The sequence below is a fragment of the Colletotrichum siamense genome (assembly GCF_013390195.1).
Source record: "Colletotrichum siamense strain Cg363 chromosome Unknown KSG_Cg363_contig07, whole genome shotgun sequence".
NCBI lineage: Eukaryota > Fungi > Ascomycota > Sordariomycetes > Glomerellales > Glomerellaceae > Colletotrichum > Colletotrichum siamense.
Genome location: NW_023501020.1, coordinates 273,296 through 288,400, shown reverse-complemented (window position 1 = coordinate 288,400; position 15,105 = coordinate 273,296). Strand labels below are relative to the sequence as shown.

Genomic DNA, 15,105 nt, shown 5'->3' with positions numbered 1-15,105 from the left:
AACCACGGCTTCGCGTGGGGTTGGAACGGCGGGGTCAGGGGCAAAGCTCTCGGCTTTTGAGGCCCAGGAAAACAACGAGGAGAAGAGGCTCGTTTGGTTTAAGCTGGACGCGTAGGGCGGACGGAAAGTGGGAATCCCCCGCACGGAACGGGAATGATGTGAGGAGGAAAGATCGGGTGAGGCGATACTTGTCGGGGGTTGGGAGTTCCGTGCCCTGAGCCTCATGTCTTGCATTGCATGCTCGGACGCAACATGGTTGGAGGCCGTCACATGTCCAAAGTCAGATTTGGCTCAAGATAGACGAGACTACCAGGTCCAGGACAAAGGTTGAGGCGGTGTCCAGCTGTGTTTGGATGAGGACGGCAACGCGGCAAGATGGCAGGACGACCATCTTCACCAGTGCCTCACCAGGGGTTGTAGTTGAGATGTTCATCGGAGAATTAATAGGCTTACTACATAACATTGCATTGAATGGGTCTCTTTGCAGGAGAATTCCCGCCGGGATACTGTCGATCCCGTCGCTAGTGCTGGAAACTTCCTGAGACTGGTTTGGTCGGGAGTTTTTGCCGCGATCCCGCTGCTACGTTTCGTTTTATGTCTGGGCTTGTCCCAAAATTAGCCAGGCCAACGTGATTGTGCACGGGATGTTCCTCCTGTCCCAAAGCCATTCCGTCTGCCATCGAACTGCGAAAGCCAAGCAACGGAACACAATTCCCATGCTGGAGAACCCGTTGAAGGTTTGTCCGTCAAGCTTGGCAGAACTTTGCTGGATAGCCAGCTTCGTTGGATCCAAAGTGGTTAGATCTCCCGCAGTACAGTCCCTGCATCCACAGTAAAGTCAACCAAAGTCCCAGGTGTTCCAGATTCTTACTTGATCTGCAGTAACACCAGTGCTGACGACAAAACAAACCTCCAGGGTTGGCTTGGGTGCCAGCACCCACCTGTGGGTAAGACCACGGCTCATCCGGAGGCCAGGGGTCAACATCGAATTGCCGCAAAAGGATCGAGAGTCGTATTGCGCAGCCCCACGATCGACACAAAAAGCACGCTAGAACAAGAGGCACTGCAAGGTCTGATGTAAGAAGGTTAACTGAGCCTCATTGTCAAGCTACCTCGAATGTATTCCGCTCAACCTAATAGCAGCCACCCTGAACAACGCGTCGAATTCATCATCATTGGTGTATACATTAGATGTCTTTAGACTTCGTCGCCACCCGGTAATCCATGCCTACTGTCACACTACCAAACCACAGAGCAAGCTTGTCCACAATAAGATTCTTCCGTCCATACCAAGGACCCTGGTTCGTCACCACAGGCATCCGGCCATGTGCCTTCTTGAAGTAATTGGACGTAGCGTCCACGCATGGCAATCGGGGGGCGTCACGTTTCTCCTCCTCAGACAGTACCGGTGTGGCCGAGACAGCACCTGTCTTTTGCATCTGCTTGATCACACGGATACAGATTCTCGTAACGGTGTCAGCACCGGGTGTCCAGGTCTGGGTGACGTAGCCAATAATGGCAGCCGCGTTGGGTACTCCGTCCAGCATGCATCCGCGCCAGCAGTACTTCTCGCCAACCTTCACAGGGACACCATCGACGGTGACTTCGGTGCCGCCAAAGAGCTGTACGTGCAGACCCGTGGCGGTGATGATAATGTCGGCAGGGAGATGGCGACCAGACTTGGTGCGGATGCCGTCGGCTGTGACGGTGTCGATGTGGTCGGTTACGATCTCGGTGTTTGGCTGGTGTAGTGTCTTGAAGACATCGCCGTCGGGACACATATTGAGACGTTGCTGGAAGGGGTTGTAGCGAGGCTTGAAGTGGATGTCGACTGGATAGCCCTTCGGTAAGCGACGCTTCGCATCCATTCTCAGAAACTTCTTAGCCGCTTCGGGGAAGTTTAGGACAAACTGGATGAAGAATGTCTCGAGAATGAGGTCCTTCAACAAAATCATCCAGTTGGCGAGGAAGAGAGGCAAAAACCTCTTCAGCGACTTGTCGAAGCCTGACTCAGCCGCAAGTGCGAACACATAGGACGGACTTCGCTGGAGGATCGTGGTAGAACCCGCTGTCTTCGCAATATTCGGGAACAATGTCATTGTTGTCGCGCCGGAACCAATAATAATAACTCTCTTGCCGGTGTAGTCGAGGTCTTCGGGCCACCACTGCGGGTGGATGACTTGGCCCTTGAAGTTGTCGATGCCTGGAATGTGTGTCTCAAGTGCCTTCTCGTACGAGTAGTAGCCAGAGCATACGAACAAGAACTTGGCCTTGATCTGCCTCTCGCCCTCTGGGGTCTCGCAGGTCACCGTCCATTTCGCTTCATCGCTGTCCCAGCTGGACGACTTGACTTTGTGGCGGTAGCGGATATGGTTGTCGAGGCCATGGGTCTTGACCGCATCCTCAATGTACGCAGCGATTGGCGCGCCTTCAATGATCTTCTTGTCATGAGGCCACGGGTGCCACCCGAACCCAAAGTTGGTCATGTTGGAGTCGGAGCGGAAGCCAGGGTACTTCCAGTAGGACCACGTGCCACCGACGACGTCACGAGCTTCCAGCACGGCGAAGCTGCTATCTGGCAGCTCCGTACGCACGCGGTACGCCGCGTTGACGCCGGAGATGCCAGCGCCCAAGATCAGAATGTCGAGTTCTTCGGCCATGTTCACGACTGGATTACTTTTCTTGCTGAGTTGCGTCTAGCGTGGTCAGGCCGGCTGACTTGAAGTTCTTATGTCTTGCCTGCGTTGATGCGATCAGAGGATTTTTTCTGTTGAGGAGGCTTGCTGCCGAGGCATTTCTGGTGGGACGTGCGCGCCACGGGCGTAGATCTTGCAGCTGGCGTAGGGATGCCATGCAGGGGCTTGCATGTCTTAACAATTTCTTCCTCATTCATGTCGGCGGCTGGTTGGTCACACCGGACTGACAGTGAGCTGTCGAAACATGAAGTCGAGCCACACATCAAGGAACTAACTTATGCGAGTGCGAACGGCAAACGTCAGCGAAAGAAGAGTGCCTCGGTCGGGAGGGTTCATACTCTTGCTGGAGCTGTCCTTATTGGGCGAGCCCTCAACTAAGAGTTCCGACGATCATTCTAGAAGAGCAATACTATCAAAATGCTGTGCATCTACCACGCCGCGCGCACAGCATTAGACCATCGCCCGAACTATGGAAGATCTCCAACCTCGGTATGATCAGTGGCGGCCACCAATTGGGTTATGCATGGCTTTACGTGGCACCGTGGGTGACCATCGTTGCTGTTGTTGCAGATCGCATGGCACAGACTATCGCTACCACTAGCAAGGCTAAGGGGAAGACGGTAGAGAGCTTTAGATACTACCAGTTCTAGTTTCGGTGATGATGCACGAGCTCAATCGGTGAAGACATCTCGGTTGACAGTTGGCCCGTCGCACTCTCTTGGCGGCCCGGCAACGTGTTTCCGTTGGCAAAACCCCACATCTATCCGTCCGGGGCGCCGTCGGAGCCGGGATCAAGCATACGCGGCACCGAACCCGTCGGACCAGCATGTGATTTCCTGAAGATATTGATACCTAAACTTTCAAGACGCATTGTCAGATGGTTCTAGTGCCATCCATCATTTTGCTTGCATGGATGATTGATGCGCAGACGCGTCGCTCTAGTGCGCATCTCAACTCGATATCTAACCTTGGCTATACACTCTACCTTATGCTGAAGTTTAGAGCATATTAATGTTCAGCTGTTTAAAGCTCTTGCGTTGCATCTCTGACGAAATCACAGTTGTTTTCGTCTTCATTTCCAGTGTTGAAGTTCAGAGTTGAACAGCTAGATTTCGCAGCAATTCACTATTTGACGCACACCTGCTCGGCTCTGGAACAATTGCAAGGCGACACACAAAGCATTGGCTTGCCGCTCGCTCGACATTTGCTAGACTACTAGGTAATCAGAGTTCCATAGACTCAACGAGTGAAAAATTACGTTTTCACCAAGAGAATAGCGGTAGAGCCCATGTCACGTTTACTGGGTTAACAGCAATACTCGCAGTGTTATCGTCTATTCTCATATAATGCGTAGTAAAGCATTCATTTAGATTGAGAAGTAACAAGTTACTATGGGCCTTTACCACTCCCCTACTTGTACGTATCTTGGGTTTTCTTTTGCCTAGTAATCACAGCAATATCCCCCACAGTTGTAGATGGATATAAAGCCGCAAGGTTGGCCAGCTTCTGGCCACTGACCAGTCTTGTGAGCCAGGTGTTTAATGCCCCTCTTTATATCAAGACATTACCTGCAGAGGTTCTGTGAGTCTTTTTTCTTGTCTGGAACGTTATTTGTAGTTTCAAGAACGCAAAGGGTGAGAACAGATCCACTCCACTATTGACAATTGGTACGGTTACTACTACACTTCAGACGGATGCGTATGTAGCTGAGCACTGCGCTTTAATCTTACAGAGACACCTGAGCAAATCAACAAACAGGATAGTCTGTCTCAATTGGAAGTTAGTTTCTAGCCTTGCTTGCGATATGGATGCCTGTTTAGCTAAGTTTTGCCGTGTCTTTGACTTAGTTCGCTCATGGATTAAAGACACCCTAACATTACTTAAAGAATTGAGACGAAGGTGAGTTCCAGCTACCATTAATGTAAGAGCCATTTTCAATTCCTACCCTTGTATTTGGGACAAATTTGATCCGCCTTGCCTGCATAGTGTCACATGATCCTCACATCCCCTTCAGCAACCGATGCGATCAATTACATGCTTTAGGAATAAAAATCATCGCTTGATCAACATATGATTCGTAGTTTTTGCTGACGGTCTCACAGACAAGAGCCGTCGGCCAATGGAAACACCAATATATATTCGGATTGTTGTCAACGGATGAGATGAGCTGACAGTCTTATAACTGGTCTCAAGGAAGACAGTTCAAAGCCCTCGGACCTTGTTCGGAATGTCTGTAGTTCCTCGAGCTGACATGGATGCTTTCATCGCATTATTTCAGCCGGAGAGACTTACCGTTGTCGTTTGTCGGCTTCTCTCACCGCAATGCCGGCAGGCTTATCGCCGACCCGTAGGTCAACTCATTTGCACACCGCCGCGCTAAAATGACGCGATAGGCTATCTATTCCTCTCAGTTTCACCGTCCCGGAAAACTCGTAAACGTCCGGCCGACAATCTAAACGCCGATTTGCTTTTCCAGCCAGCAATTCCAAGTCCGTTGAAGAACCTATCGCCGATATGCCAATCCGTTGGTCCCGGAGAGGGGTAAGGGGATATGTCGGGCGGGCGGGGTTGGCGTTGCGGCGAAGCAACTTACTTCGACTGAAACTTTGCGGGGTATCATCGCCATCACGCTCAAATCGGGTGCACACCCGATGGGCTGGGCGCCCTCACAACAGCAACAGAACTGGTGCAGTCGAGTAAATTAGGCGGAAATGGCAAGTTTATCCCCGTTGCGTGATCGGAATCAACGTTTGGCCCGGTGCAGTGACGAGATCGAACTGCGGGGAAGTCGTCGAATCAAGTAAGGCAACGCGTGGAGTTTCGAATCAGAGCCGGCGCTTTCGGGGATCCTTCGGGAAGCCGTGCCGCCAAGCTGTCGGTAGATGTCACCGTCCCGGCCGGGCATCAGTCCATGTTAAAAGTGAATGGCCTTCGCTTTTTATATAATCTTCAGCACGCCATCAAGGTTCTAGTTCATCAAGGTCCTCCATTACACTATTCCGTAAACGATCCATTCAATACTCCGATTAATCATCCACACCTGATCCATCCATCATGGCGCCCTCTCTCCACCCCCTCATCGACAACGGCCTCACCAAGGGCGACCCCAACTTCGCTGGAGGCAAGCTCCGCTGTCTTTGCAAGACCAACCCCGTCGAGGTCACCCTCGGCGGCAATGTCGCTCACAACCACGCCTGCGGATGCTCCAAGTGCTGGAAGCCTGAGGGCGCCCTCTTTTCCGTCGTTGGTGTTATTTCCAGAGATCAGCTCAAGGTGACAGCCAACGAGAACAAGCTGCACGTCGTCGACCCCTCCGCAGTAATCCTGCGTAACGCATGCAAGGAGTGCGGGGTACACCTGTACGGACGAATTGAGAAGGACCACCCCTTCAAGGGTCTGGACTTTGTCCATGCCGAGCTGTCAGACTCCAAGGGCTGGCAGGAGCCGCAGTTTGCCGCTTTCGTTTCGTCCATTATCGAGCAGGGATTCCACCCCAAGGGCATCGATGAGGTTCGCCAGAAGTTCAAGTCTGTTGGACTTGAGACATACGACACCCTCTCTCCTCCTCTGATGGACCTCATTGCTACCTGGACTGGCCAGCAGTCTGGTCGCCTTCCGGCCAAGTTGTAAATAAGACGTTTGTTATGGGAATATGGACATCGACTGTGTTGGCAAAAGCTGCTCGGGGTTTACTGAGCATTTGGATGAGTTGGATATAAAATAGGATTAGCTTGGCCGCATAAGACTGTACTAACCCAAATAAATCTGACTTTATGGCATCTTAACGCTGGAATCTGGTGCTCTGTTCAACCAACGCAGTGAACTCGAGTAGCTTGAGCAGTGATTTGGGCTGCGACGTTTTAACCCCCAACCTCTGTGCCGTGGAAGGCGATCCCTCTTCAAGCCTGCGTCTTGATGATAGAATGACGTGTTAAGTGACGAAATTCGTAAAGTTGAGTTGCGCCGTTCAGTACCTGCTTTCATTCCTTTTTCCTCCCGTTTGTGCCCATGTTTCCGTAGGTAAGGTAGATTGGCATCTTCACGATCGAGCGATGAAGCATCATACTCAGCCAACATGCACACTTACAAGTATATAAATGACCTACCTTACCAACACCCAAGCTTCGAGATAGGCTGCGCATCTAGGGTAGAAATTAAGTAATATCTGAAAATGCGACTATCTCCGAAACTTCACCAATGTCAAGTGGTTCTTTGAACTTGAATATTCATGCTCTATTGGAGAAAATGAAGTTACTGGGCTTCTATTCTTGCTGCAAGCTGCAGGCTGTAGTAAGCAAAGACAAATATACCATACATGCGTGTTAGGATTATGGCTTTGTCATTGCGAAAACTTACTACATTGTCGTAAGGGTGAAGAGAGTCATCCTCTTATTCAACAATCCTAGCTTACTTCAGTGTCCATCTTTTATACTCCTACGAGTTTTGTATGTTCGCGAATTAGCCGCTAGATTTCTCGCTCAACAGAATTGTGGTTCCCAGCCCGTGCTTTCATGGCAATCAATTCGTCAAGGAAGCCTTCCGGACTAACATGACGTGACGTAAACCCATTCTTTGAGAGGGATCTGAGCGTCTCAGAGCGTACGTATGTCTTCACCTCAACTAAAGGACTGGTTCGCATTAGACCCGTCAACGCCAGTCTCCAGCATAGACTGATCTTCAAATCCATTGAAGCTGATCACTTCCAGAGTAAAATTGCCTCAGCTTCGGCAGCGTGTAGAGCCATACCGGATCCGGTACTTCGGAATGTGGGCAGGGTTCACGACTCGGAGCCCCGGCGCGGATCGGAGGCCAGGAAGCTACTCATGGGGTTCCTCGGCTGCGTAGGTCGGTCGAAGACTCGGCATCAGGGCCGCCGACGCGGAATGCACTTCTGGTTGATTGCTGCCTAACATGAAAATCGAACTCTTGCTTCAGCTTTGCTGTGCGGCCGGTTGGCCGGCGGTTTTCCTCAATCGGCGAGGGCAACCGACACTTAAATGTCTAGAAACCACCGTCAAACTCAACTTCAGCTGGCGCTAGATCACCATGGAACACGATTGGTCTGGATTGTCATACTGCCTTGTCAGTCGAGTTCTTGGCAACGCGCGGTTGGGACTTCGGGTCTCGGAAGAAACTCGTTCCCAACGAACAGACTCTCGGTACCCCCGGCTACCACCACGGTTAGGCCTTGGCTTCCATAAAAGACAAGTCATGTCCGGCCTCGAACAAAAGAGAAGACGATGAAAGACCCAGTTGAAGGACTGCTAGATTGCGCATAAATGAATCAGGGTTCGCAACGGACCCGTCGCTGAGAGGGGCCCCAAAACTTTAGTCTCTCTCGGTTGCAAGGGTTGCGGAGTGGTGAGCAAGGGTCTTTGGAAGTAATACCGTGCGCGGAAAGGATCGACATAAGGCAATTTTGACAATCACGCAGCGATTTTAGACCTAGCCCAGCCGCTTCTAGCGCTGAAGAGAACGGTACTGGCAGCGAATTGCGTCTGGGGTCTGGGGTTGAGAGTCGATGAAGTTGAAGTTAAGCTTGTTGGCTCGGTACGCGAACCAACGACGATGATGCTTGGGGTAAGGCGACTAACAACCGCCGTTGGCTTTGGTCTGGTTGACGGGAAGGCCTAAAATTGCAATTAACCTTCTAGAAGAACTTGGGGTTTTTTTTTTCGACGGATTCTGGGATGCTCCTTCGGTTGCAGTCCATCCGCTATCGTCCCTTGCGTTGCCCAGGCGCGCCATCTTCTTGGCCGGACCAGGCGCTCTAAGCGGCTTGGCAGACAAGGAACAAGTCTGCAACCCCTGAGGGAAAAATGCGACGCACGACATGAAGAAAAGTTCCCTGGCGCTGGTACACCCAAATGTCGGAGCTTGCAGAATGCATCTGATCTTTCATTGAAAAGCATGATATCTGATCCAGTGCTATGGAACTTGCCATTTAGGGCAGATATAGCTTCTATGTTGATACTACGCACCGACCCGCGGTGTGACAGCCTCAAATGGTGCAGACGTCAAAACACGAATGGCCCGTCAACCCGTCTGACTTGCCGTGCCGCTCACGGCAGTCAACTCTACTCTATATTAGCGTGGGTCGTGGGGGCTATCTGCGTTCTGGCATTTCTCCCTCCGGGACTTCAAATGTCCTGAGAAGCAAGGATCTGGATACAGGCTAGACTCAACTCCAACCTGGCTCCCGGTTTCTCCTCAGGTCTCCGCTAGTGCCTTGGAGTTTGAGCTCTCGTTCGCCCGCTTGTGTTGAAGGAAGCTCTCGAAACCAATGATATTCCCAGTTGACGGCGGAGGATCGTTGGGCCTAGTCCAGAGGAAACGGCCCCCTTTCCTCGCCTCGCTCAGCGTCCCCCCTTGGAACACGAGAGGAATCAGGATCACGCCGTCCGCATCCCAGAAGATGCAGAAAACTCTACTCTAGTAGTGCGGATATCTCCAGCAGTTATCTTCTAGAGCCTGTCAAGCTTATTTTCCCGTGTATCATGTTGAGCAGAATATAGTTCGATTCCTTCGTTTAGCGGCTCGCCTCCTCGGGAAGAGGAGGGGCTACCGTGGCGACATCGTGAATCTCTCACAGGGAGATAATGAAAAGAAGATCTACATAAAGAAAGGGCATGCCTACTTGCCCATTACGACCCTTCGGTCTGACCGCTCTTCTGCTGCTCCGGATCGACTTTGGGTCTGCTCGAGTGCGACTTCTTGGCCCTTGCCCACTCAGATCGAGACCCAGACCCAGCTCCTTGGAACTGGACGCAAGCAACGCACGACTCGCAGTCAAAGCTTCGCCTTGGGGGCCGATCTCTCCCTTCTTTTTTATCCACGGCCAGCCCCGTGCAAGGCTGGGCATTTCCCTCGCGATCCATCCGACCTCGATTTCGAACATGGAGTTCGCAACCCTAGTTGCTCGGCGTCCCGAGCATGTCGACGTCTTGACGATCCCAACACCGCCTCATCAGGCGACGGCCATCTTCATCACGTTCTTCTTCCCGGCTGTGTCGGTTCTCATCTTCGCGGCACGAACGTACAGTAGACTTACGACGCGACAATGGGGTATCGGTACGTTGTGTAGACTTTGTCAGAAGTGAGAAGTGCAGGCATGCTGACGCGATTTTAGACGATTGGCTTTGCGGCATGGCAGTGGTATGCAGATCACCGTGAACTTAAACAGCTGGCTAGGAAAGGGAGCTAACAATGTGGCCGCAGCTATGTGCAGTGTGCATGACGCCGCCATTCTTCATGTGTAAGTTGGTCCAACTCCCTACCATTTGGTACGCCTTGTCCAACAGAAACCGTATGCTGACCACCTGCTTTCAGACCTCAAGCTCATGTACTTTGGATACAGAGCTGTTGATGTACCCGCGACGTTGGACACTCGCCCAGCGATGTGGTGGTTCTTTATGATGCAAATGTTTTACAACCCAGTCCTAGCGTTCGTGAGAGCGTCGGTTCTGGTTTTCCTTCTGCGTCTCGGTGGACAGAAGCCTGGCGTCAGATGGACGATCCACGGGCTCAACCTCGTCAATGGCTCCATGGCCGTAGCCATCTTCCTCGTCGCCCTACTCCAATGCTTGCCGATCGAAGCCAACTGGGAACCGACCATCAGGGCGTCAGCACAATGCGTCAGCAACTCCTTCCACGTAACAATCTCCTGTCTCAACGTGTTGATGGACATCCTGGTGTTGATTCTTCCGTTTTGGATCTTCTTGGGCTTGAAGATGCCGATGGGTGCCAAGATCGCCGTTATCTGCGTCTTTCTCGTTGGTGCTGTGTAAGTCAATCATATGCCCCTTTCCAGCCGGGTGCCCATTCAAGTATGTCAAAGCTTCAAGCTACTAACGATGACTCAATAGTGTAACCGTCATTGCCATCATACGTCTAGTCCTGATCTACAGACTATTCTACGTACCGCCCGACCCGAATAAGGATCCCTTCTACGATATCGGTGTTACCTACAGCGTCGTCGAAGTCAACCTAGCAATCATCTCCGCGTGCGCCCCAGCACTCCGACCTATGTTCCGCAAGTGGTGGCCCAAGCTGTTCGGCGGTATCTCTTCCGGAAAGACCAGTGCTCTCAAATACTACGGCAACTCTTCCCGGCCCCGCAACACCGCCCGAGACAACGACAACATCACTCTCAAAGACATGCGCATGACGCGCTCGCAGCATCATACCGAGATTCGCAGCACCTCTCCCTCCGGATCCGAAGAGGAAATCATGACATACAACGGCATCATCCGCACAACCAACGTCAACTTGACATACGAATCAAATCCTAACGTTGGAGACGATGCCCGTTCATCGACGGATTTCAAGATGGGCGAGAAGGCCCAAAGCACCAGAGGTCCTGTTTCTTGAAGAGAGGATGTAGATGTATGATGAATACCCAAGAGCCGGAGTTCAAGTAGGAAGCGTCGGTTTCTTTTGTTTTAGTAGCAAGATATCCAACCCCTTGGAGACATGTTCTCATAATGTTTCAACATTTACGTTTACTCGATGCAACCTCTGCTCATGTTGTGCATGTAGAACCATATCACCATCCAAAGATTCATTGATCATCCCTGACAGTAAGATATAAGTACTCAACTTCGATGCAGATTGTCGTGTGAGGACTTGGCTTTGAAGTTCATGAACAAGATACTCATCATAACCCCTGAGTTCAACTTCCCTTTTTTTTCCAGTCCCTTCTTTGAGTATTGGTTGTCAGCATCGACATGTCGGCTTTGTTGTTTTTCTTTGGTAGAGTTCTTTCCCAACCAACCGTCTGCTCACTCCACGGTTCTCGCTATGTTAGCCAACCTTCAAGGAGTTGACGACTAAGCATGGGCTTCCTTAGTCGCCTTGCGATGCCTCTTCACCCATCTTCTCAGCGTCCATGAAGGACCAAACTAGGAACGAAACCAGTCACAACAGGCGGGTACAGCCTTCAGAGAAGCTCTTTCCTTCTTGATTTGTTTCCTACTGGTTTTGTTTTGCCTCCTTCGCTTGTTTCGGCCTCGACGCGCCCCCTTCGCGTCGGCCTGCCCACAGTCTTTTTTTCTGTCCTACGAAAGCCGCAAATATCGCGAGTTTCCTCCTCTCTTCACCATCGCAGAGCCGACTTCGTCCATTCGCGACGCTCTTTTCCACTCTTTCCTCGCTCACCAGTCATCTCTCTAAGGCTGCAAGCGTTTCAAACTGTTTGAACGTCGTCACTCTCATTTCTGTCCTGCTCCCCGTCGATACTGGAATTTTCAATCACTACGCCCTCTTCCTCCTTTTGCTCTCTAGGCTGCCAAGCTTCAAAATGGCTCCCTCGCGCAAAATCGATTTCAAGTTCCGCCGCGGCATCATCCCGTTCTCAATCCACTTCCGCCCTGTCATCTCCCCTGCAACCGGCACCATCATGTCATCTGCGGCCTCCCAGAACCTGTCGGTCAATGCCTTGGATGAAGGACCGGGCTTCATGGACATGCCTGTCGAGATTGTGCTCGAGGTCATCAAGATGTGCCACAAGAACAGAGACAACGGATCCGACCCCTTCGCCCCTGGCAAGCACCGCAACACCACTCTGGAGCTGTCCATGACTTGCAGCGCTCTTCGGGAAATATGTATTCCCTTTCTGTTCCGCAAGGTCAGAATCTACCGCGCTGAATACCGCGCCATCCAGCCTCTCAAGGCGATGCTTCTGAATGACAGGATCCAGAGGGCTATACGGTGAGCAATCCCCCAAATCCCGGGCTGTCGTCGGGAGAAGAAGTTCAATTAAACAAGCCTACTTAGGTATTGCAAAATTACTATCCACCCGGGACGCGAAGCTCCGAACGTCTCCATTCTCGCCATGGCACTCTGCCAGGCTTTGGATTCGATGGTCAACGTCCAGGAGCTTGTCCTCGATCTTCCCAGCCAGGAGACTCTGGTCACGCACTTGCGTAGCTTCATTCAGCACAGCATGCTCCAGCTTCCCGATGTCAAGAAGGCGTCCTTCGCCCGCAGCTCGGATCTCCCGGAGCACGCAGTCCGCGTTTTCCCTAGTCTCCAGGTGCTCAACGTCGGCTTGAGTGACCGTCCTATTCAGTCACTTGGACGCTGCTTCAAGACAGCCAGCCGTCTCCGTGAGGTGGAGATTCGCAAAATTGATTGGACCCCCAAGACCCTCCAATCCCTCATTGCCATGCTCGGCGGCCTTCCGAAGTTGGAGTCCCTCGTCATCATGGGATCACTGAGGAACGTGCGAGTCTCCGTGAGTTACTAGTTGCCAATTACTATTTCAGTCTGGTCGTTTACTGATCGTATCTACATGCAGGAGCTCGTCTCCCGATTTTCACCTTTGGAGCAACTTCGACACCTGACCCTTACTGCAGAGCAACAGATCTCGCGAGATGTGGATGATAATGGTGAGGTCAACTGGGACTTTGTCGAGAGCCTCCTTCACAGCCACCAGTACAACGAGGATCTCCCCGCCAATGCCCTGGCTATCTTCAAGGCCTGCCCCAGCTTGCAGTCCGTGTGCCTTGTTCGGGACTTCACTGCTCGCAACTTCGTCCCCGTCATTGATGAGGACGATGAGATTGTCGACGTCAAGCTTGAGGGACGGTACAACCGTAGCTCCGGCAGCGGCTACTGGAACCCCCATGGTCTCATTGTCAACGATCTGGCTCTCGCCTGAATCAGGAAACCGGTTTCGCAAGATGATGAGTCTCGGAAGGCATCTTTTATTACGGCTTGAGTAACCACTCGAATGAGGTTTCTCTCAACGAATCGCAACGACTACAATTGGAGTTTACGGGGGGTGAATACGAGAATGGCGGCCTCGGTATCAACAACCGTCGGGACAGGCTCTTGGCTCGCGGGCCTTTGGACTAGACCAGCTGGATGTTCGAGCTGAGAACCTACCGTATTGGGATGTGATTTGCTTTTGGGAGGGCTTTTTCTTTATTATGTGTCACAAGACCTCGGATTGAGGTACTATTCCCAGTACATGTACAAGTCTCTGTGCCCTGGATGAGGGTTTGTTGGTTTACGATTAGGTACTGGATGAGCAATGGAAACGGAACTTTAGCTATATGTTTTGGCTCTTTTCCCTCAACTAACTCGCAAAAGGCTGAACTTAAGCTAACACGTTGACCAGGACATCTCCCGCCTGCCACCTCCTGATGTTGTCCACCTGCTGCTGGTACCAGGCATTCAACGTCTCCTCGACCACGTATCCCATGTGAGGAGTCAAGAGCACCTTACTGCGTCCGTCCTGGCCCCATTCCGTCGTTCTCCACTCGCTATCCGTCGGCAAAGGCTCCAGATTGAAGACATCCAGCGCGCAGCCGCGGATACCGCCCTTCTTCAACGTCTCGAGCAAGTCGTTCTCAACCACGAGTGGTCCTCGGGAAGTGTTGATGAAGAGCGCCGTCTTCTTAATCTTCGACAAGTCGTCCGCGTTGACCAGCCCGCGAGAGCGTTCCGAGAGCACCAGGTGCACGCTGATAACGTCGGCGGTGCTGAATAGCTCCTCTCGACTGACAACCTTGAAGGTCTTCTCGCCATCGGGTCCCTCGACGGGCAGTCCTGCGCTCGTGGCCTTCTCATCCGCGGCCTCCTGCGTGAGGTTCGTGCTCCAGGCGATGATCTTCATTCCAAAGGCGAGGTGCATGATCTTCGCCGTCGAGACGCCAAGGCGGCCGAGACCGAGGACACCGAAGGTCTTGCCGGTTAACCCCATCGCGAGGTCGGTCTGCCACAGACCAGACTTGACCGCCACGTCAGATGAGGCGATGTTGCGTGCCAGGGAGAGGATAAGGGTGACGCAGTGCTCCGTCGTGGAGTTGGTGCCGACTTGCTTGCCGGTGGCCTTGTCGGCGGAGCCGGCAACCGGGATCCCGCGGTCCTTGAAGGCGGGCAGATCAAGGCTGTTGTTGCGCAGACCGGTGGTGAGAAGTAGCTTGAGATTTGGGAGGCGCGAGATGAGGTCCTTGGGGAAAGGGGTTCGTTCTCTCATTGTGCCTAACAGATGTTAGTCTTCCATGCTCATGCTCTTTCATGTCAAGGGAAGCAGTTGAGGGATAATCTCACAAATGACATCAAACGGCTCCAGTCTCGAGACCAAAGCATCCTTAACGTACTCGGGAGTCTCTGGGTGGTTGTAAGGCAGGAGGGTGTCCTTGAACGTGGTGACGTCGAAGAGCGACTTGTCGAGCTTGCTGAAGTGGGGTTCGGAGACGCCTTGGTAGTCGTCGAGGACAGCGACCTTGAGCTGGGTAACCTGGACCATGGTTGCAAGGTTTCTAAATGACGCGTAGTATGAATTTCTGATTGAAAGATTCGTGATACGCGGTGGTTGCGGGCTTGAGAATGCTCGGGGTGAGGTGATCACGGACGGCCGGGATTGCGGGGTTGTCAGGCAACTGAGGCGAGATCGGAGACG

At 52.2% G+C, this 15,105-nt stretch overlaps 5 protein-coding genes across 5 annotated transcripts; 3 read left to right on the top strand and 2 right to left on the bottom strand.

The window, feature by feature from the left end:
• Window positions 1-1,187: 1,187 nt before the first annotated feature.
• ethA-0 (FAD-containing monooxygenase EthA) lies at window positions 1,188-2,660 on the bottom strand (the record flags this gene model as incomplete). Its single annotated transcript, XM_036642267.1, has 1 exon — window positions 1,188-2,660. The coding sequence occupies one exon, from the start codon at window positions 2,658-2,660 to the stop codon at window positions 1,188-1,190; it is 1,473 nt and encodes a 490-aa protein (XP_036491545.1).
• Window positions 2,661-5,750: 3,090 nt separating this feature from the next.
• Window positions 5,751-6,326, top strand: CGCS363_v010417 (putative glutathione-dependent formaldehyde-activating enzyme; the record flags this gene model as incomplete). Its single annotated transcript, XM_036642266.1, has 1 exon — window positions 5,751-6,326. The coding sequence occupies one exon, from the start codon at window positions 5,751-5,753 to the stop codon at window positions 6,324-6,326; it is 576 nt and encodes a 191-aa protein (XP_036492376.1).
• Window positions 6,327-9,592: 3,266 nt separating this feature from the next.
• On the top strand, window positions 9,593-11,066 carry SAT4-3 (Satratoxin biosynthesis SC1 cluster protein 4; the record flags this gene model as incomplete). Its single annotated transcript, XM_036642265.1, has 5 exons — window positions 9,593-9,767; window positions 9,826-9,851; window positions 9,915-9,951; window positions 10,026-10,479; window positions 10,562-11,066. The coding sequence occupies 5 exons, from the start codon at window positions 9,593-9,595 to the stop codon at window positions 11,064-11,066; spliced, it is 1,197 nt and encodes a 398-aa protein (XP_036492375.1).
• A 928-nt stretch (window positions 11,067-11,994) lies between these two features.
• Window positions 11,995-13,356, top strand: CGCS363_v010415 (uncharacterized protein; the record flags this gene model as incomplete). Its single annotated transcript, XM_036642264.1, has 3 exons — window positions 11,995-12,404; window positions 12,471-12,930; window positions 12,994-13,356. 3 exons carry the CDS (start codon window positions 11,995-11,997, stop codon window positions 13,354-13,356), a joined length of 1,233 nt encoding a protein of 410 aa, XP_036491441.1.
• A 441-nt stretch (window positions 13,357-13,797) lies between these two features.
• Window positions 13,798-14,952, bottom strand: serA (D-3-phosphoglycerate dehydrogenase; the record flags this gene model as incomplete). Its single annotated transcript, XM_036642263.1, has 2 exons — window positions 13,798-14,684; window positions 14,754-14,952. The coding sequence occupies 2 exons, from the start codon at window positions 14,950-14,952 to the stop codon at window positions 13,798-13,800; spliced, it is 1,086 nt and encodes a 361-aa protein (XP_036492372.1).
• Between the last annotated feature and the right edge of the window lie 153 nt (window positions 14,953-15,105).